This window comes from Trachymyrmex septentrionalis, unplaced genomic scaffold (genome assembly GCF_001594115.1).
Source record: "Trachymyrmex septentrionalis isolate Tsep2-gDNA-1 unplaced genomic scaffold, Tsep1.0 scaffold35, whole genome shotgun sequence".
In the NCBI taxonomy this organism is placed as follows: domain Eukaryota; kingdom Metazoa; phylum Arthropoda; class Insecta; order Hymenoptera; family Formicidae; genus Trachymyrmex; species Trachymyrmex septentrionalis.
The window spans coordinates 448920-470909 of NW_017305514.1; the positions used below are offsets into that span (position 1 = coordinate 448920).

At 36.9% G+C, this 21990-nt stretch overlaps 1 protein-coding gene across 3 annotated transcripts in view; it reads right to left on the reverse strand.

The window, feature by feature from the left end:
* LOC108750301 (fat-like cadherin-related tumor suppressor homolog) overlaps window positions 1–21990 on the reverse strand; it is a 52640-nt gene that overhangs the window by 22282 nt on the left and 8368 nt on the right. For all 3 annotated transcript variants that reach the window (XM_018489666.1, XM_018489665.1, XM_018489662.1), the window contains exons 2-3: window positions 20443–20504; window positions 1060–1215 (exon numbers count right to left, since the gene is read on the reverse strand). In XM_018489666.1, coding sequence (XP_018345168.1) covers window positions 1060–1215; window positions 20443–20504 — 218 coding nt within the window. The remainder of the gene's footprint in view (window positions 1–1059; window positions 1216–20442; window positions 20505–21990) is intronic.

The window sequence follows — 21990 nt, forward strand, 5'->3', positions numbered from 1 at the left end:
AAACATTTTTTTATGAATTATATCATTTAAATAATATTTTTCCAATGTAATGATTTAAATAGTAATTCAAATATTTTGTCCTTTCATATTTGACTTTAAAAAAGAATGTCACTTGTGACGCGCCAATGGCTTCCCTTCTTGACGAATTTCTGGATCCATCGTTGCCTAATAATTGTAAATACGCTGTATCTAAGTACTGAAGCTCTCCTTTAGGATCAAGATTGTAAATTCTTCCGTCTTCACTTCTGCACAGTTCAGGCGTACGCCTCGTAATTTAATTTGCACCGGCCGACCTCCAGCCGATGCTCGTGTTTGCAGCGGATGTGCGACGTTCGCATGGAGGTTCCACCTTCGTAGTAACAAAGGTGACGAGAGAAAGAGGGAGAGAGAGAGGGAGAGGGAGAGAGAGAGAGAGAGAGAGAGAGAGAGATGGGATGGTGGCTGTGCCAGGGATCCTCGTGCTAGGGCTCATGAGCTAAATCTACCCTTTCTGCCACGATACTCGGTGAGGGGTTACTTTGATCACATCGAGAAGAGGAGGCTCTGATGGGAAAACGATAACGAGAAGCGAGGGAGGATGAGAAGAAGTCGCAAGCGGTCTGCTCCATGTTGGTGTAATATATCAGGGTTGTTTTTTTTTATTTTGATAGTCACAGCGCGTGACACTCTTGCAAATTGTCCGTTAGTGGAATTCTCGCAAAATTCCGGACCAAGTTGTCACGACGGTCCAACGTGAGACATGAATAGAATTTTACACGCTTGTGTCGCGAGACGATTCATCTTTCGCGTTTACGGATTAAAACAATTTTACAAGTAGCGCGCGGTATGTACTTATATACAGCGGGGCACAAAGGTTGGCGCTTTTTACATGGAGAACGACAACATGGAGAAAGCAGGGATCGATTCGGGAAAGATTTGGGTCGCTGTTCGCGTAATCACTTTTGTACCGTGCTCCAGTTTATTTATTGGCGTGGAAATGTATTTACAAAAAATACGAATGAATGGAAAGGCCATCCGGAAGACCGCGTAACGCGCGAAAAAACTCGAAGAAATCTGTACCTGAAAGAGTGGCTTGTCGTTCGCCGGCGACGCCGGAATCTGGACCGTGTAGAATTTTTGCTCGAATTCAGGGCCATGATCATTAATGTCCTCTACCGTGATGACGACTCTTGTAGTCGATGACAAAGGCGGCCTGCCGTTGTCTCTCACTGTCACCTACAAGCATGAAATCATCAATTACAGCAACAGAACAATTAAATACATCATCGAGTACGCACGTTACGTTAAAATTGTGAAGCAATCGTTCAAAGATATAAATAAATAAATAAATAAATATATCGCTAATTTGTTATAACAACGACACAATGTGGAATAATGAAGTTTTCCAGGTAATAAATTTACATGTTTTGAATCATTACAATTTTGAAATGCAATTTAGATATTGATAACCGATATCACTTTGATACAATCATTGATTGTAGAGAAATAAAAGAATGATCTCATATTTTTTCTTTCTTTTTTTATGTTCTCGTCCTTTTTGTAAGTTACTAAAAAAAATAACAATTTTTTAGTTGTGTCATTGTTGTAACAAATGATAAGTAAATATTATTATGGAATAGTACACTTGTTACATTAACATATACTTTAAGGATTAAGTTTGAAAAAGATTAATAAAATACCAAAAAAAAAAAGTATAAAAGTGAAAAAGATTGTCTGATGAATTATGTAAAATCGTTGCATTAAAAATTATATCTTTATGATAATCCAGATTCCGATAATATAAAGAAAAATATACAAATATAATAATCTCATAAATATTAAAATTTTATTAATTGCAAAATATTATAAATATCGTTATAAGAGAAAAAGGGAGAGATCTATGTTATCGAAATTTAGCAATATTCGAATATTGAAAAGCCAGCAACGGTAATTTCAGCGAATAAACGAGTTAATACGAATTCTGATTAATTCATGGTTAAATTAACGCAGATACTGGGCTATCAACAAATCAAATCACAGCATCAACATATCGTTGACTCGATTTATTACTATCTCTCATAATGAAAGCATGCGATCGGCTTTACTACGCAAATTTCAATCTCTCTCTCTCTCTCTCTCTTTTCCTCATCCGAGGCATTTATTAATATACAAATTGAGCTCTCATTTTCTCTTTTCACGTGTCGCGATAAATATCCATGTATTCGAATTCCGCAACTATAGCGAAGATACGCGCGTATGCGCATTAATTAAATTCTCAGTTTGATTATTCAGGAAAACACGTAAAACATGTGTAGAAATACACTTTCCCTCGGTTCGCGCCATCGATTATTGGTTGGAAAATGAAAAAGGGTGAAAAAAGGGTGCATTAAGAAGAAGTTCAGGGGAGTATATTCCCCCACGTAATACGATAGTTTCCTAGACTATCTCCGCCGGTACGATTTTTCGTACACAGCCCCTTTTTCTCGTTTACTACAGTCGTTGTCTTATCGCGCACGTTTCTCCTCGTCCTGCGAAAATCCTGGACTTTCATGCGCGAATATCGCACGTACGATCTGGGCAGTCGGCTGTGCTGACCGGAAGAGCAAGAGGAAGCGGAGTTTCGGGTCGTAAAACCAAGTGTCCCCGCATCCGAGACGACATCGCAAATCCGAGATTTTGCTCTTCGCAACGTCGTGAGAATCGCGCAAACGAAGATTGAAAACCGCATAATTTTTACGAATTCAGATGTTGCGGAAACATCGAAATCAATTTCAATAATAAAGAGAATATTTAAGAGCACATTTTTAAGAGCTGTTATTTTTAAAAATTATTTCAAATTTATAAGCGTCGAGAGAGACGTCTTTCTATAATAAACTATGCGTCGTCAAGTCTCACCGAGATCAAATGAATTTATAATTACACTTTGTGAATAAGTCATGCGGGTTATTTTTGTGCACCGTCATTCAGCTATAAGATTTAATTTGCATCTTCGTCAAAGCGGTCGCGTCCGACAATAACACACTGCATTCTCGACTTTGTTTACCTTGCGTCGTCTATAAATTTTACATGTCCTGCTTTCATAAGAATAAAACGTTCCCTGTTCTACGTCCAATTCTGTACGTAGATAGATTTGTCTTTCCTAGAGGCGGACCTTCGCGCAAATCAGTAACGAAGCATGTGACTCATCGCGACGACCGTTCTATTACGAAGCCGGTTGGGCGATCTGTCCATCCGTCCGGCGGAAGAGCCGCCGGGTAGACTGATGAGAGAGCAGACCGGTTACGAAATTCTCCGTCTCGGGGTCGTCCCCGCCGTCGTTCTTCGGTGCAATAATCGGTCCTCTCACGAAGCAATTTCCGCCTGGGAGAGAGTGAAAGAGAGAGAGAGAGTGAGAGACAGAGAGAACGGAGGAAGGCTGCTGAGAGACCGCGACGTAAATCCAATGTCCCTCGGGACATCTCTCGCGGGAGAGGACTATGCGCGTCAGATCCTCCGGGGTAACACCTGCACTAAATTAGGAGTACGAAACTCCGTTTTATACACCGGACGTCGGCCCGAATATCGGGGCACTCTCATCTGCGACATGATGCGAAACAGCTCCGGATTTCCCTTGTACATCGGCCGCGTGCTTATCCACATCTCTCTATACAGAACGGCTCGAATTCATTAAACAGAGCACACCTAGGGAATTTTTATTCTGTATTTTCTGTTTTCAATTTGTTCACAAGAGACCATCTACTCGATTTAAATTGTATCTTGTATATTATATATTGAGTTAGAAGGAAAGCGTAATATCTCTCTCTCTCTCTCTCTCTCTCGTTCAAAGTTATACACTATATTATGTTATATATAGTATATTATTACACTTACAGTAAAGTTTCAGCCTTAAAAATCTATTTTTTTTTTTAAATTGCAATATAATAATTTTTATGGAGCTGTTTGAGCAAAGTAAAAATACTCCTTTTATTTAACCTGCGATAATTCAATAATAAAAAATCGTAAGAACATTTTTTAAAAACAATTTTGTAGGGAAAACTTTCAGCTTTTACGTTAAAAAGTCAAAAATTTTTACAAATTTTTATTTTTTGACACGTGAGAGATTCATAAAATGAGAAAAAATTTTCCCATTTTGTTCAGCTTGTTGTTAATTTCTATGTAAAACCTCATATAAAACTTATCGAATTCACAGAAACTAGAAAAATATGAACTTTTAAAAAATGACTTTTCGAAAGTGAAGATTATAAATTTTAAAACGCTTTTTGAAATTTAAATTTCGTTCATTTTTAACGAATATATTTTATATACAATTTTAAGTTAAAAAATACGATTTTACTTTCCTCCTAATCCAATAGTAACCTTCAAAACAAGAACACAATTTCCCTTTGCCTCGAAAACATGCAGAGAATCGAAATAGGCAATTGCTTCGAAAAATGATGCAAAGATAATGTGTTTTCCAACAGTGCAATTTTCCTTTTATTACGACGTTAATTACATGAAAATCATGCGTGTCCCGTTTAATGAAGGTGCATCAGCATCCGGAATTCTGCCATGTCGCGTTTGTTCCTCCGAGGCTATATAAATTTCATCACAGTCATCTTCTCGTATCTTCAAGGCGGAGGAATATATTAAGTGTCTCATTTCTGGAGCACCCTGTACAAGATGAACACGGGGCCCTTATAACGTGGTAGATTTAAACGCTTGGCCGATCGCGCTAAATCCGTCCGAGTTTCGTCGTATCTCGAAGGTGCTTCACGAGTTTCCTTGCTTCGCACTCCCTTCGAGCACTCGCAATTTTATCATTTCACTCGGAGTGAGCTCGCGCTCCGGGCTACTAGGACGGTTTAATATCGGTATGCGATCTATGTAAACCGCACGGAAGGGTTGGCGAGATTCCGAGAATACGAGTCAGCATAGCGAACATGCGAATTCTAAGTAAAGATCATTACCCCACTAAATATGTCTTCTTTCTTTTTTTGTGTGCAATCTATCACAAGTATGATGAATGTTTCATTGATGACAACTTGGTATCGGATTTCCTCGTCGGTGTATCATTTTTCATTGCACAATGCTTTTCGATTGCATGTCAAAACTATCAAACTTTTGATTAGTTCTGCATAATATTTTCTATTAGCAGAAAAATCGTTTGCATTTTGAAATTAATTATTATTATTATTAAATTACAGTTTTATACAAGATATTACATAGCCCAGATACCGGATCTGTTAGCTCTTTACGCCTATATATTAAAGCTGGCGAAGCCATTGCACAACCAACTAAGTCATAAACATAAATTTAATGCTTGTTTGTTGCTAGTTCTTTTTGCTTCATTTGCGATTCTATCGCTCTTGCCGATTTCATAAAAATAAGAGGAGCTGTGTCGATTGAAATTTATAGTTAGCACAGCCGTAGAAAAAAAATAAAACGAAATATATCCTTTCAACGCTGTTTTTGTTGCTAATTAAGGGACGATTAACTCTTTGATACATTTCACTTCTTTTTACAGCACAAAATATATCAAGAAAAAATTATTTATCACAATTTTTATTCTTAATTTTCACAATTAAATACCTATATAGCGTCTTAGTTTAAATCTATCAAAGTAAAATGCATTTGAAATAAAGAAACGAAGATGAAGGTTTTACCAATCTGCAAAAAATCTTTCATTTTCAATTAATTAAGAAGACGACTTCTTTCCTCAGTCTTTAATCAATTCATCAAAGGATTCATAAATAAAATGTAGTTCTAAAGTAATATTATAAGACGTAGAAAAGTTTAATTAATTTCAAAGAAAAAGTATTGCCCCTTCTCTTCTTCCTTAACAAAATTTTACCATTTTAACGTGAGTATTTGATACAAGATAAGAGGTGCAGTTTCATGATAGATGAGATTTCGCGTGTCAGTCGAGCCCTATTATTTCTCCGATTTAAACGTGGCTCCATTATCGAGTAGTATGCGACAAAACAGTCGGACTTTCGGAATAACTCGGCAGCATTTCCCCGGCGAGAAGTATATCCCGCTGCGAGGCTGCGAGTTCCAGAGAGGAATCGCGTTTTCCTCGTGATTAGGGGTAATAGCCTCATGCTTTGCCCGAGCAGTTCTTCAGAGCCTTCCCTTCCTGCGTCGTCCTCCTTTGCTCCTCTCTCGCTCGACTCTCCGTAATTACATCCACGGCCTCTGGTGATTTCTCTGGACTTAACCCCGCGTTTACAGCTAAATCCGAGGAACTCGCCACTAGGTACTCGACGAGACACTCGCGACAGTCGGCCATAATAAACTCGGAACTGCTACGTGGAATGTAGCGCGCGGTTTCGCAAAGTAGCTGGAAAGTTGCTTTTCTCGTTGCTTCGTGAGTGACGATTACCGTTTCAGTTTACGTGAGAAATCGTCAGCGAAGGTTCCGCGAATTTTATAGCGACGATATTTTCTTGACGTTCTGATCAAGGCGATTCTTTTACATAGGAAAGGCATCAAACCTCGGCAAACTCCATCGTCGTGGAATATTTCCGAACGAAGGATTGGAGATTCGTATCGCGAGAGGAATCAGCGTCGGTGAAAAAGCAGCTTCGCAGACAACATAAATCGTCGACGATGGCGCCTAGTAGAAGATCATTACCTTCGCCTCTTCGAAACTTTCTTCGCTTCGAAAGCGTACGGCTTTTACGAAGGAACGAGTAAGCATGTGTATTAATCTCTGTTAAATCTATAGTGTCAAATTTAATTTAATTTAATTTAAATCGTCATTGCTCCTACTAAATATATCGTTACTTTATTAAATTGGTATCGTTACTTTAAAACGGTAGTTAAATTCGTTGTATAGTGTGAAATATAACCATTATTTTAATATAAAATATTGTAACAATATAATTGAGTAAGAGCAGTGGCGATTTATCTTAAATTTGACACTAAATTAATTAAATTTAAGTGATCGCTCGACATGTTCTAGGACAGTATTATTCTCAGTTTCCATGTTGTATCCGTTCAAAAATCAAAATGTTCAATATTAAATCAAAACGGATCGAGAAATAGTCAATATATAAGATGAGTGAAACAGATCGAGACTGAGACCTGTATTCACAGTCAAACCTTACGTTTAGAGCTTCCTTAAGTCCACCCTCTGTGGTCAATAAAATTATTCATAAAGCATCAGAAGATGAATTAAATATAAGGCCTGATTATGAATACGGGTTAGTGTCTAATAATACATTGTGTGAATTTTTACAATGCAGTTCAAACAAACTGCGTGTCAATGATTTGTTCGTCTTAAAACATAATTTTAGACTGAAGCTGGAGTACGTAATATCGCAAATAAAATTGACAAGCAATTTAATATTACTGACGCTAATAAGCATCTTCAAATCACTGTAAATAATTTATATCGAAAAATATCACTTCAGTTGGGATTCGAAAATGGATGGAATTTGAAAGTGTCGCTTGAAATGTTCCACCATGCGGTCGCGAGATCGAGGACGGCAATAATGAAACGAGCGAGTAGAATTTAATAATCTCATTCTGCTTGTATAAAGCAAAATTCCGCTTAAGCCGATCCATTATAATAGCAGGACGGCGGAAAGTGCAATGGGAAACACGGGCTTATCTCGAGGATATCGAAATATTCTCAGATCTACCTAAAGCTCGGCGTTAATAATGATCGGTCTGTATCCGCAGGAAATTCCTCCGACTGCTTGCGTTACCTAGCCAGAATAAGCCTGCGTTCACTCGCTCTAATTTCGCGTCATAATAAATTTGTGTTCCCGGAACGGAGGATTCCTCTGCGAAGACTAATTTTCCAGAAAATTATAGAACGGGGGGAGAAAAAAAAATTTCTCTCGATGATCGCCTTGATAGCGAACACGTAATATCCACATCAGCGTTACATTCTATTTGGCAAGCCGAAGTACTACGGCCTTCTTTCCGTCTATTCTCTCTCTCAATTCTCTTCCTCTCTTCCGCCCTTTCTCTTTGGGGGAGAGTAAACCGACGGATCGTTAAGGGAATATCACTCGCTCGCCGGAGCAGAAAAGCATGCATAATTTGAACTCCGTTCTGAAGGAGACTCGACTCCGTGCCGGTTTCTCGCGTGGTCGAGGCCGTTTCCGACGACCGTTCGCTCCAAGGATTTACGCCCGCACGCACGGAGTATGATTTCGGAAATGACTACATGGTGGATAGATTATCATAAAAGATTAATGGGCCGAGCGACCGATAGTTTGGTCAAAGACGGCGGCAATGTACTGTTACATTCATTATTCATTGGATCGCCGAGTCTGCTTCGTTTACTGACGTGAGGCGGAGCTACGGCGCACTGGCAGAGAAGTACACTTGCCAAATTCTTAAATTCCGATGGGAAGAGATCGACTCGCCAATGTATTGCGAACTTGGCACCGGCGTCTATCATTTGTTTCTATACTTTAAAAGAACTCGACGAAATCGCTACTCTATTTCTCGAACGATGACAAAGCGAACATTTTCTGCAAGAAAATTGATTAAGTACATCGACTAACATGTTCTTCGACAAGAAGTACTAATCTGGCACTAATAAATTTTTTTCACTCCAGTACCTTTTTAATCGATCAAATTTTATTTTTCACTACTACGTCCCCGCTCCTCTTCTGAATATATAAATATTAGTAAAAATTTAAAATATTCAAACTTCTCAATTTTCTTTTCACATTTTTGATTTATATTAATAGCTATTGCTTTTTCATCAAGCCACTTTTTCATCAAACATTAACACTATGACAGTTGTATTACACATATTTATGCGACAATATAGAAAACTTGCAATAATCTCGTTATTCATTCAAGTAACGATTTTATTTATCCGATTGAATGATTTTATTATCCGAGAATGATTTTTATTAAGTATTTAAAATATTAAAGAAATATAAATTATTAAAATATTAAAAAATAAAGTGTTAAAAAAATGGGAGAAATGTTTTGGTACATATAATCCATTTATTTTGTTTATATGTGACTAATAAAAATTTTGTTACTTTTTCATTTAAAAATTGCATTGTCTAATTAAAATTTGGTTATTTCGATCAAATTTTGATTAGAACAACAAATTTGGTTAAAATACCCTTTGATTAGAACAATACAATTTTTTAATAAAAAAATAAAAATGCTTTTATTGGCCACATAACAACAAAACAAATGGTTATGCGTACCAAACATTTCTCTTTCAGTGTACATTTGTTAAGTTCAATACCGAAGTCAGCTGGCAGTCAAATTGTTAAAAGCATTAAAATTTAAATTAACCACGCTTTTATGCTATTATTTATGACAATTCATAGAATTTATGACTTCCAACATAACCGGAAATTTAGCTCTGTTGCATATTAGTCGCAGTCGCAGAATTTAAAAAATGATTACTCGTATATTCAATTCACAGGTGCACTCCTATCATATTTGAAATTCAATGTGAAATTCCGCACTAATAAGCGTATTTTACCGCTACAATGAGTTATTTTACGAAAAATAAGTATTTAACTAGTTGGTTAAAGCAGTGAATGGATGGAACTGTCGTTTAGCCAGCAGCTAGGCATTGGAAAACGCTTATGGCAACCCCGCGAGATGACTAAGCGGTTAGATAAACGCTAAAGGACTATCTGAGGTCGGAATAAAGTCAACTTCATCCTGCAGCTGTTCCGAAATGTTTGCTGTAACAGATACGCTCCTTATTTTTTAAGGAAATTATTAACAATTGATCCTTAAAAAAATATCGACAGAGAGAAGATACGCTACTATATCACAATTATGCATACACACGATGCAATTTAGTGGATAAAAAGAATAAAAAAAAAAGAATTAAAAATACATGTATATATTAAATTTAGAAATTTTATAGCAAAAAATGTAATTTTGTGATTTAATGAAATCAGGATCGAAATGATCGAACGCATGAAGCAAAAGATGCTCAAACTTTGTCGTAAATTTGCTATTTTCATTTCTCATACTCCGGTATGAACGAATCTCGATGTGAGGACGAGACTCTAAAGATGTTATCAGAGAAAGCCGTGCGTAATTGTGGTCGTTAATAATTGGAATCCCTGTCTGGAGAGGCCAAGAGACGCGATTTCTGCACACATCGTATGAAACGTTGAGCAAAGACAGCGCGCGATAGTATTTTTCTTTTTCTTACCTCTCCGTTCAAATCGTACAGTCGTAAAGTTTATCTTCAATTAAAGCGTGCTTCTTAATAATTACTATTACACCGAGTATGACGAATACTGGATTAAGTCTGGATAAAGTCGGCTCTTCTTTGGAACCATTTATGGTAATCGCGATAAACACTCTGTAGAATCTTCCCCGTAACCGAAAGTATGATTAGTTCCAACAAACAATCGTGCATTAATTAACGTTCCACAATCTGAATCGCGATACAATGGATTGGCGGATGGACGGAGTATGCTTTTTTTTTCCGCGAGAATTTTCCTCATTCGGCCGCAAACACACGAGATGGAGGGTTTTCACTCTGTGGAGGGTTTTCACTGCGCCATGGAGATTCCTGGATATTCGTCATGATTATTTTCTCCCTACTAGCGCCGCACGCAAAAGACCGAGCTTGATCTTTTGCGATCCTCTGTGAAAAGCAAATAGAGAAAAAGAAACTAGGCGAATGAGAGTGGCGCCGGGCATTAATTATATACCGCTGCTGTACACAGCTTTATGCATTGGATGTGCGAACAGAACAATTCCTTTTCTCCCTTGCACTTCGTATTTCGGACGAGAGAAGAAGCGAAAAAAGAATTAAATGATTCGACATTTTAATTAACGCTCATTGAGAGAGACAAAAAAGATTAAATCTTTTGATACCGATGTACACTCAAAATATTGTTTATTTGCTGCAACAACGATAACTGAAAAATTGTCTTTTTTTTTTTAGTCGCTTAATTAGTATTAAAGTATTAAAACATAAAGTATTTGTAAACGGTTCTTAATGGTTCTGTTTAAGATACAATTTTAAATAGCAGATGGGATCATTCCAAGTATAATTTTCTTTAAGATCTTGTTCTAGTAAAGGAAAATAAAAATTATAGCCCAAATATGATCAGAAGTCTTAAAATTCATTCCCTTTACATTCTTCTATCTCATACAGGTATAATTAATAATAATATAAATTTCGTAAAAATCAAAGAGATAAAGATGTATTGTTTAAAAAGAATGCAATGGAAAGGATTGATGGAATAAAGGCAATATTTTGTATTTAGCTAAATATAAACGACATCAATTCTTTGTTTATTTTCGTTAATCTCTGAAAAAAAGATCTAAGTAGAATTGTTTATTCCCTTGTGCCATCTCTTCAATGGTTGTACATAAATATATTTACTCTTTTTATCTGTTACGTTGAGTAAAATATTTGCAAGTTTTATCGCACGTACAGCGCAGTGGTAACTCAACAAATGGATCTTTTTGCATTTCTCTAGATGTTTCCTAAGATGCGAAACTCCTTATCTCCGTATGACGGTCGTACGAAAGCACTACCCTATTGTTTCTCGGTTCCTTTGATAATGGCGTTGGGCAGCACTCTCTCATTGTCACGGTAACGTCACGTGCATCGGCTTGGAAGTTTCCGTCGTAAGAAGGTTCAGACATTGAGAGTTGGGCGTCGCGACGATAATCCTTGCAACGGTGAGCGAAAGACGACACAGGAAGAATGTCAATTAAGCGACTTCAACGACGCTTCTGAGTGTCCGAGTGACGAGGCTGGAAACAGGACGAAAGGTTTCGCGAACAAATAGTAGGGTAGATTACGAGGAATATAAAAGGGAGAAAAGATCAAGACGTAGGGTGAAACAGAAAGTTGCTCTAGCAGAAGTCCCCCTTCTTTCCTAGTCTCAACATCATTTATCGATTCATTCCTGTTCTCTGTCGTTTATTTTTAATAAATATTTATCACGAAGCTTTTTTACGAGCATAATTAGATATAAAAAATATAAATTCACACTAAAATATTATTAGCCCTCAGTACCCACACTTTCAAAAAAGTATCCTATTTACTGACGTCCCGGTATTTGTAACCCAGCGTTTCTTCTTTCGCTTGTATCTTAGATTGTAGTGCATCGATTTTAACTAATTTTTTTTTTAATCTATCGTTTGAAGACTGAAAAAAAGAAAGAATTTTTAGAAAATCTATAATGTCGTAGCACAAAAGATATTTTGCAATAAGTGAAAAGGGATCGGAAAAAAAACGTCTGAACTATGAAAATCGGGGGGGAGGGGAGGGGGGGCAGGGAGATTACACTAACCCTTTGTGGGTACTGAAGGTTAAGTATTGAAAATAAGATCTAATTCGGACATCTTATTTCAGTCGTGTTATTCTAATCATTCTAATGTCGCTTATGTTTTTTTTTTTCAAACGTTTTGAATAAGAGGGAAAATGAAAGAACAGTGGCAGAATCATTGTGATTTATGGTAGACGACAGGTAACACCAATGTAAGTACTTTTTCAAATACGCAGAACTAAATGCACAAATAGAGATAATTATAGTCGTTTGTCTATGCGGGCTGAATCACGCGTTTCGGCATTAATCATCCCCAAAAAGGCGCTGAGCGAGCTTGGCATTCGTTTTCGCTTTATGGCGTGCCGTTGTCGGGAATCGGCGTGCATTACGCGCGTCGTTCGAGCGGAAGCGCAGCCGTCGCGAATCTGCGGAAGAAACCTCGTGAAGGATAGCGCCAAGCGCCCGTCCGAGCCAACCTTATTAATATACGCGGTGCATGTTGAAAACGACCGACCGTGCACGGCATCGAACCTGAAATATGTCCGTGTGTATCTTAGAGAAGGAGGTATATTTTTTCGACGTCGCGGTCGGGTAAAGCGTGAAAAATCGTGCCTATTAAGAAGACAGCGGGTAAAAAGCTTTCGATGCCGAGGGGATGGCTGGCATAATGGTTTATGAATCGGAGCTCACGCGCGAACACGCGACGCTATCGATCGCGGAATCACTTTTGAATAGATGCGGCCAGGACCGGATTAAGGTTTCTGCTCCTAGATAGTGAATTTTTGTCACTACTCTCCCCCCTTCAACTGAGGAACAACCACGAAACGAGGTTACTAAAAAAAAAAAAAGAATCATCTGCAGGAATTGAGAAACCGTAAAGTTATTAATATTTTGTTTACATAAAAATGAATTTTCAATGCAAAAATAAATATAAGAGAAACAATCCCCAATAACATTGATTTCAACAAATGTTATCCAGGATCCTGAATAACATTCAAGAGTATTAACCGTCGGACACTTTGCGTAATACTTACTAATGTCGGTGGTACTGTAACTTTGAAGCCTTATAACTCGAAAAGTATTATATTATGAAAAGTAACTTTATTACTGTGTTTTGAAAAGCTCTTGACACCAACTATTAGATTCTGGAATAAAAAAAATAGCGTGTGTCGTTTAAAAAAAATTGATGTGATCTTAACCTGACCTTGGCGATGTCATCCAAAATTAAACTGATAAGATCAGTACATACTCGTAGATCTTTTCAAACTCTACAACTTTTGTCTGAAGCACTTTTCTATAAAACTTATATTTTTTTAAATACTTAATCCCGACTTTTTTGGAACACCCTGTGTACGTTTTTTTGATCCAGTGCTCTTGTTGAAGAGGAGCTAACAGGAACACATTGAAACATGCGACGCAAGCAAATCTTTAGTAATCAATAAAAAATTTTCTCAATCATTCGCGAGACAAAAAATGATTATTTTTTAGAACTTCTTTTCAAAAATTGAACTATAGTCTAGATTAGGCTCCAGTGCTAATATGGCACTGGATGCGGCTGAGGCCCAATTCCACGTAAGATTAATTTTGATTTAACTTACTGTATTATTTTTTTATAATTTTTAGAATTAGAAAAAGATCAAGAGTGAATTGAACTGAGATTAAATTAATCTTCCATTTGTTTCCCATTTGTTTCTTTCCAGGAGACCCATAGGAACATACGCGAAAGGAATTACTCACTATCAGCTGATAAAAGAATACGGGATGGCCAGAAAGAATCAAGGGAGAGTTAAGTGGATACTGATTTTCTTCTTTGATTCCGCCATGTCTAGTGCACTTCCGGAAATATGCATGTGTGTGTACATATATGTCATACACACAATACTAGTGCGGTACAATACTAGTGTGTGCAGCATCGTATGTTCCATCACGCTCCTACCATATCTCTTACTCACTCCAACAGTGCACTAAACATGGCGACTTCCGGGTGAATCCGCTCCACTCTCCCTTGATTCTCTCTGGCCATCTCGTTTTCCGTTTTTTTCTATTCGTTCACGCATTCTTAGCTGGCTCCCCTAGTCTATATATACAACCTCTTTGATCCTAACCGAACTTATACAATTAATCAATCAGTTCATTACTCTAAAAAGGTATCATAGAAGTATATAGCACATATATTATTTTCTAAATGTTTTTTATATTTTAAAAATTTAAACTGACTTATGCAAAATTTCACTGCAATTAATTAATTATAAAGATTTAAGAAATGAATATTTCATTTATTTACAAGATAACTATTTTCTGCATCGCAGTATAACTTTACATATATCATTTTGAATACTTATGTAAAAAAATAGAGATTTTGTCATTATTTCATAATATCTTTCTGTACATTTTTATTAAAGTAATTAGAGCACAGGTAAAGAAAATATCACTACATTTTTTAAAAATAACTTTTGATTCAGATAATAAACTGCCGCTAATTTTTGTGTATTTTAAATACAATTTAGAATAATCTGTAAAATTTTTTCAAAATTTTTTTATTAATTAAGACAAGTACTTATAATAATAACAACAACAATAACACAATAACAATAATAATAATAATAATAATAATAATTACTTACTAATCTTTAAGTGTCTGGAAGAACAACAAGTAGATCGTTAAAAAATGAAATTGTAGTCACTTAATTTTTTAAAGAGATTAAAAACAATTTACACTTTGACACTTATGCTGAAATAAAAATATTTCGTTTCGAAGTTATATAAGATAGTAAGAAATTTGCATGACCAAATAGAAATTCCGGGCAATTAATCTACTGCATTTTTTAAATACTTCAAACTTTCTCGATTTCTCATCAGGATTACCCGTCCTCATCTTTTTTCCTAGAAGGCAGGATGGAAAATTAATTCAGAAATTTGCTGCAGCGTCTGCAAGAGTGATACGTTCAGTGAAAATTGATTCTTATATGCTTCTCGGATTATCTGTTATCGGCGACTACGATTTGCATTCAAGTATGCCTGGTCGATCATAAATTTCGATGAAATATTCTCAAGCGGATACTTCAAGTAGCACTTAGAGGGTCTGTTCTACGGTAGTAAGCAACTTTCTCGCTCACTTTGAATAGGAAGAGTGGCTAGAACATATCTGAAAACAGGAAGGGCATTGAAAAGTCTGACTAAAAAGAGGTAACGCAATGGTCACGTCAATAAAGCCCTTCAGCGAGTACTCGTCGCATATTTGTGAATTCGACAGTTTCTATATCGCTCTCTCGCTTTTGCAACACAATATTTTCAGTCAATCACTCGGGTCGATGCATATCGAACAACAAAAGGACGTAGTGTGATCTGCTGTCGTTGCACACGCGCCGTCGAAAGTGAGACGGTATTGTCAATATTTTAGATTCATCGAGCGCTTTCCGTATTACAGTATGCAAAAAAGCGCGCCTGGTGGCGCGAGATACGCGTGGTCGGTGGAGAAATACTTTCTTCTTCATAGCGCAGCCCACGGGAATACTCGTAAATTATGCGTGGTATTATGAAAAAGGGGGACACGGTCGTCTCGGTCATCGGGTCGCGCAACCTCGGTTGACCTCTCATGCCAAAATACCAGCCAGTCGCCTCGCCCTTTGACATCGGGCTGTACACTGTAAGCGGTATATCGATGACAGATAAACGAGTTTGGCGAGCGAAAGCGTCATAAAAAGAAGATTTAACGATCCGCGCGAAAACTACAGAATATGCACTCCGTTTAGATGAGCATGCTGCCAATATCGCTGTTTCGGCCAATACCAATTTCGCCAATGGTATATTCGGCATAGTTAATAGACTCGGATTGTGCTATCCGAAAATAAAATGGATTTTTATAACTAATACAGAAGGACATAGCTGAATGCGTATAGATTGTTTTCTTTCGTTTTGCCGAAGCTCAATATATAGAATACCAATGAAATAAAAAATAAAATTTAATTGACCTATGATTATTCTTGCGTGACACATATAAATTTTGTCTCTTACAGTGAGTGCTAAAAAATATTAGTACAGGAGAGATATCTTAAAAAGAGACTTAATTTTAGAAAGTAAACATTAATTAGTGATTTAACATAGAATAAAATAGATTATATACTTCTCTAATCGAAATACGTTATCTTAATAAGCGGGAATGGAAATTATACTCTTTAAACGTATTAAAACTATTTATATAGTCAAGACTTCGCACTTATTAGGTAGGTAAATAAAAAACAGTCAAATTGGCTGAAAGTTAACTTATGAGATGTTGATCAAAAGTCTCCATCGTGTGAACATAATCATAAAAAATGGATAAACAGAATGAGCAGAATCTATTCATTTTTTATAGTTGTTCCTTTTTTATGAAGACTTTTGATCAACATCTCATAAGCTACAAAATATCACAATTTTAGCCAGTTTGACTAAAGCTACTTTTTCCATGATTAATATAAGGTTTTTTTTAGCTTTCAAGAGCATATAGTTATTTTTTGTTTATATATTAGGACGGAACTCATAGTTATTATTTACTTATTTAATTAATGTTTATTTTTTACAAAGACTATTTTCATAAAAAAATTTTTATATTGTAGAACAATAAAAACAACCATAAGACCATTTAAAGATAGATGACCGAAATAATTGCAACAATAATGAAGCATCGTTAGAGTAGCACACTAACGATAAGTGCTAGATTTGAGAACAAGAGATTCCGAATTCAAATCTCAGTAAGCTCTGTTAATTTTCCCATCGATCTCTGTAATGTGAATATGTTTTCACTGTACATGAATTATTGAAAATATATTTAAAGATACGTTATATATTATACTTATATAAAAATATATTTGTCTCAATGTTAAAAACTTCATTTCTTTTACTTAAAGAGCGTAATGAACCGAACGAGCGATTTAATCCGCGTGATTGATAACGAAGAGGTAATCGACGTAGCTTGCGTTAAAAGAAAGCGCTAAAAGAGAAAGCACCGTACACTCATTAATTATTCGTGGCGGAGAGACTTTGCAAAATTGTCGAAGTTTCTCTGCGAGAAGGTGACACGGCAAGGGTCACAGGGGAGGCGATCGTTTTCACGAACTCTTGTTTTTAGAGCCGAGACTCATTTAACTCGGTTACGAACACAAACATGCTGTTAACAACCCGCATCGAAAGATCAAAGCCTCTTAAAGTGATTTCCTGGTCGCGTTACGGAGAGAGAAGTCGGAGAATTTCCGTAATGATATCTAACGAAATTAGACTCACACGAAAATGGATTTAAATACTTAAAGGGGGTGTAACGTACTCTTGTGTATCTTCAGGAAAATATTATTTATATAACATAAATTTTAAATATTATTTGTCTCGAAATAAATAGCATTGAGCTTTGTCAATACTCCTTCGTCAAATAATCCTTAGTCGTATTAGTAACAAATATTGATGTACGGTTTAAAATGAAAAGCGATGATACAATTTGATTTTCAATATCCTATTCTGTTACAGAGTGCACTTAATTAGATCAGTCGGTGGGTTGCGTCGGAAATTTAAACTGTGCGCGACATGCGAATGAACGAGAGTACGGCCATTAAAACCAATAACGTGCAATTTAATTTGGGACGAGCATAGCTTGTGTTAATCACGAAATACTTTACTGCCGTAATGTGTTCCGCGTATGTTTTTTTTTCCCCCCCAGCATTACCTGATGCGATTTTGTAGTATCAGAACACTTTAACTGTCGTGAATAATTCAGGAATTTTCGAACGCGTTTTAAAAATTCATATAAAAATAAAATCTAGAAACTATTTCGCATATGTTCGGAACTTGCGGCATTACATAATCATAATTTCATGAACATTACGACAATCTGCCGTATTGTGAGTCCTATGAATAAAATTTTATGAACAGCAGCATAAGCACTTATTATTGATCATGCTATTTCAGGAAAAAGTCGGAATTTAAATTCAAAAAGTGGGAAAACGTTGAAAAATAGTTTTCTTCAGAACATAGAATGAAAGTAAAAACTGTCTGTTATAATTTTATTTACAAAATAATTTTTTGAACGCGCATCAATGCCAGATAAGTGACGCTGGGATGAATTATATGTAATTAATTTATGACAACTTAAAATTGAATTTAAGACTTTTAAACATATAAACAGCCGCCATAATCATTCTTACATTAAAAAAAAAAAAACTAATAATTTTTTGCTGAAGTATCTAAAAATGTAGTTAAATACAGATTTGAAAATGATTCGTGTTAAACTATTTGCTAAAGTTGGTGTTCAAGCTAATATTTGTCTAAATAAACACGTTTTCATTTTTTAGATTCATAAAAGAGTATAAGATTTTTTATACATTATAAAAGATCTCATCGCATTGCTTGCCCTTTTTGCATTCATCTTTACTCTCTTTCAACATCCGAATACTTTTTTTTATCTCGTTTTGAGAATAAATATTTTGAGGATTTCAAACAACGTGAACAAATCTAATAATATAAGAAACAGACACACGCTCGGAAAACAAGCAATCGATGGAAAGATATAAACGAGTATTTTTTTATATTTTCTTTTGTAAAGGCTACTCTTACACCGAGAGACCTATATGCGATCTATATCTGATCTATAATGCGACCCAAAAGCATTAGGTCCAGGCACCAACCATTTACAGTATTTACACCGTAAGCAGTCTAAAGTATTCTACGAACATTTTATAAAATAATTATTAAGACGCTCAAGCTTGTTGCTAAAATATCAAAATTTTTTTTCTCATTATACTTGAGTGTCCTACATAATTATTTCGACAGCCTAACAAAATTATTTTCAGATCTGTATCTAATTAAATCTTTAGCTATTTCAGCAAAGTCGTTCTTTTCGTGTATTCATTAACGAAATATATTCTTCGGATACCTATTTACACTAATATTTTACACTCAATCAAAGTAGAAACGCTTTGAAACATCTTAAGAGTTCCGGCACTTTGGGGAAAAGCTGGGAGTCTATCAGCTAAAGAAATTCTCAAAATGGGATGCTTCGTGAATGTAGAGGAAGGAAAACGCTGAGGATAAAGTTAGGCCGTTTATCCTATCAATCGTATAGAAGCCTTTTGGTGAAATTGGTATCGTCTCTTTCCCTACTTTTATCGCACCGGAGAAATTTCTGTGTCTACCGTTCGTACACGACGTGAGACTATCGCATGCTCTTCCTTTAATCCCGATGCAGGTAGAAATTCCTCGGGAGGCTGCGCCGACCTTCCCCAGAGAAATGTCTTGCCTCCCTGATGTCTCACCCTACGACTCTTCTTCTTAGAACCATTGTACCCTTTTCAGCGTTGTTCTATCCGAAGTTTCCCTTTCCTTCTTCTGCCACTTTTACCCCTCTTTCTTTCCGTCGTTGTCCCAAGTCGTCCATTCGTTTCTTGGTCTCTTGCCTCCTGCCCTCTCCCCGCCCGTTTATACTACCCCTTTTCTCGCCGTGCTACCCTCAAGTTAGCCTTCTCGCTTTCACCGTCACAGACAGCAGATTTTCCTCATTTTATTTTTCAATCTCACGGAGGATGCGATTTTCTTCCTCACTTCGGCAATCGAGCGCCGACGAGCAGATGAAGTAGAGAAGGCAAAAGCGACAGTTTCCAGAAACTTTATATCGATAGTATTGTTGAGAAACGAACGAATGGACGAGCGAAACGAGAAAGGATGCGCCAATCCATCAATTAGTTGTTAGCATTAGCGCGTCATTAGGGAACACAATTCGCTCTAATGATTTTGAAACTGATTAGATCGTCGTCTAAGCACTGTTAACTGCAGAAGACACGATACGCTCAGAATCTGTTTCCAACGAAGTTTATTCACGCTTCGAATTCATTCACAATTATATGGAAGAACTTGAAAAACTTGCCGCATCATTTTTTAGGAGAAAAAAAAATCTCTAGAGACCTTGTCTAGTTCAAAGTTATTAAAAGGAAATATTTTTCTTTTAATAACTTTGAAAACATTTTTAACTAGCGTTATTTATAACTTTTAATAAAAACAACTTTTTACGCGTATCGTTTTCTCACAAAATATCTAAAGGTTACGCGTATAAAAAAATTTTTTACATATATCTTTAGTTACACAAATACTTGTTTTTTTTTTACAAAAAAATAACCCTTCAATTGACAGTAAACATTTTCCCGAAAGTTTCTTTTGTTCTTTTTCCGCGCGCAGAGGTACTGTAATCCCTTTCGAGAAAAAATCCAATTATTTGACTTACCTCCAACACGTGCTCCGCTTGATTCTCACGATCGAGCTTCCTACCACTGGTGCTGATGAGACCTGCAATACGAATAGTGCAGAGATTAAGCATTCAATGATTAATAAATAACGGGGGATCGAGCGGCGTTCCGTGCTGCGGCAGGACAGTAAAACGGTGGCACTTTGCGCGAGACCCACCCTCGATAAAATCCCGCGGATGGAGGACGAGCGGTACAACCCTCGAATTGCGGGCGAACGGAAGGCCCTCCATTTACCGAGACAAAGATCGGTCCGATGGAACGAGCCCGACGAAATTATAGCGTTCAGATTTTGCCGTGCGCCGAGTACTCCCCGTCTCTTTCAACGGTACCGCCGCGATATCGAGCTTCATTTTACGTCCCACGGAATCCCTTTCATCATGGGCACGAACTCCGCTCGGAAACTCGATTGAGCAAAAATTTGCGGACGCGAAGTAACTGACGAGGGGAGAAATTCTTCTGGTGTACTACTCTGCGGAAAACTTCGAAGAGAAGACGGCAGTTCGACCGTTAGACCTCCCAATTTTTGACAAAATACTGCTTGTAATATAATTAACCCTTTCATAGCGTGACAGGTGGATCTCTTCAGTTTTCAGAGCCGGAAATTCACGCGCGTTAACAAAAAGCCAGAATTGGAATTTTCGGCTAAAAACTGAAGAAGTAACTTATCATATTATGAAAGAGTTAATTATTTTACAAACAGCATTTAGCCGGAAATTCCAATTCTGACTTTTTGTTAACGCGAATTTCCGGCTTTCCGGCAAACGGACAAAATCTCTGGCTAATCGTTTAATCCTAAATTTGGATGTTGTACAAATATTATTTATATTATTTATTTAGGAAAGGACAATTAATACTAGATTAATGTTATATTATAATTAATATTAGAGATACAGTGAGATGTTTTTGATAAGCACAAGGGTGATGCACAGAAGTTTACCCCTAACGAAGGTAAGTCTCGCGCAAAAAACCTCCACGAGACGCAAAGCGTGACGCTGCAACAAAGCGGCACCGCCAAACAGAAATAAAAGAAGCCCTTTAGCGTGGCACAGCCACGTTATATAAAGCCAGAGTGATCTTTTTTTTTATTAGTCTTACGGCTTCCAATGACGGCAGTGTCGCTGACGGCCCAGATTTTATATTACACCGCGAGCTCAGCTAATCGAATTACGAGGAAGCCGTTGTCGTTCCGCTCGGAGCTCCGATCCGCCGCGCCGACAAGGCGGTGCTGAGGAACTCGTAATTCTCGCTTTGCGGCCCCGTTATGATTAGTGTGGCGCGAATCCGAACTCGTGCAACTGATACGGTACCGGGCATTAAAACAAACTAGTTCACGTTTTCGTCGGCTAACGCCGATCGCGTGTTAAACGCGTTGCGTTATATCAGGCCGGTTGAGGCCGGTGAGGGTGGAACGAAAGCGGTGAAACAATCTAGGAAAGAGTATGAGATCTTCAAATCTAATTTCCGTTGCTCTAATCGAGTTCGCGCCATTTCGAGGCTCGATTAATTGCGCCTTTTTTCCCGTAGAT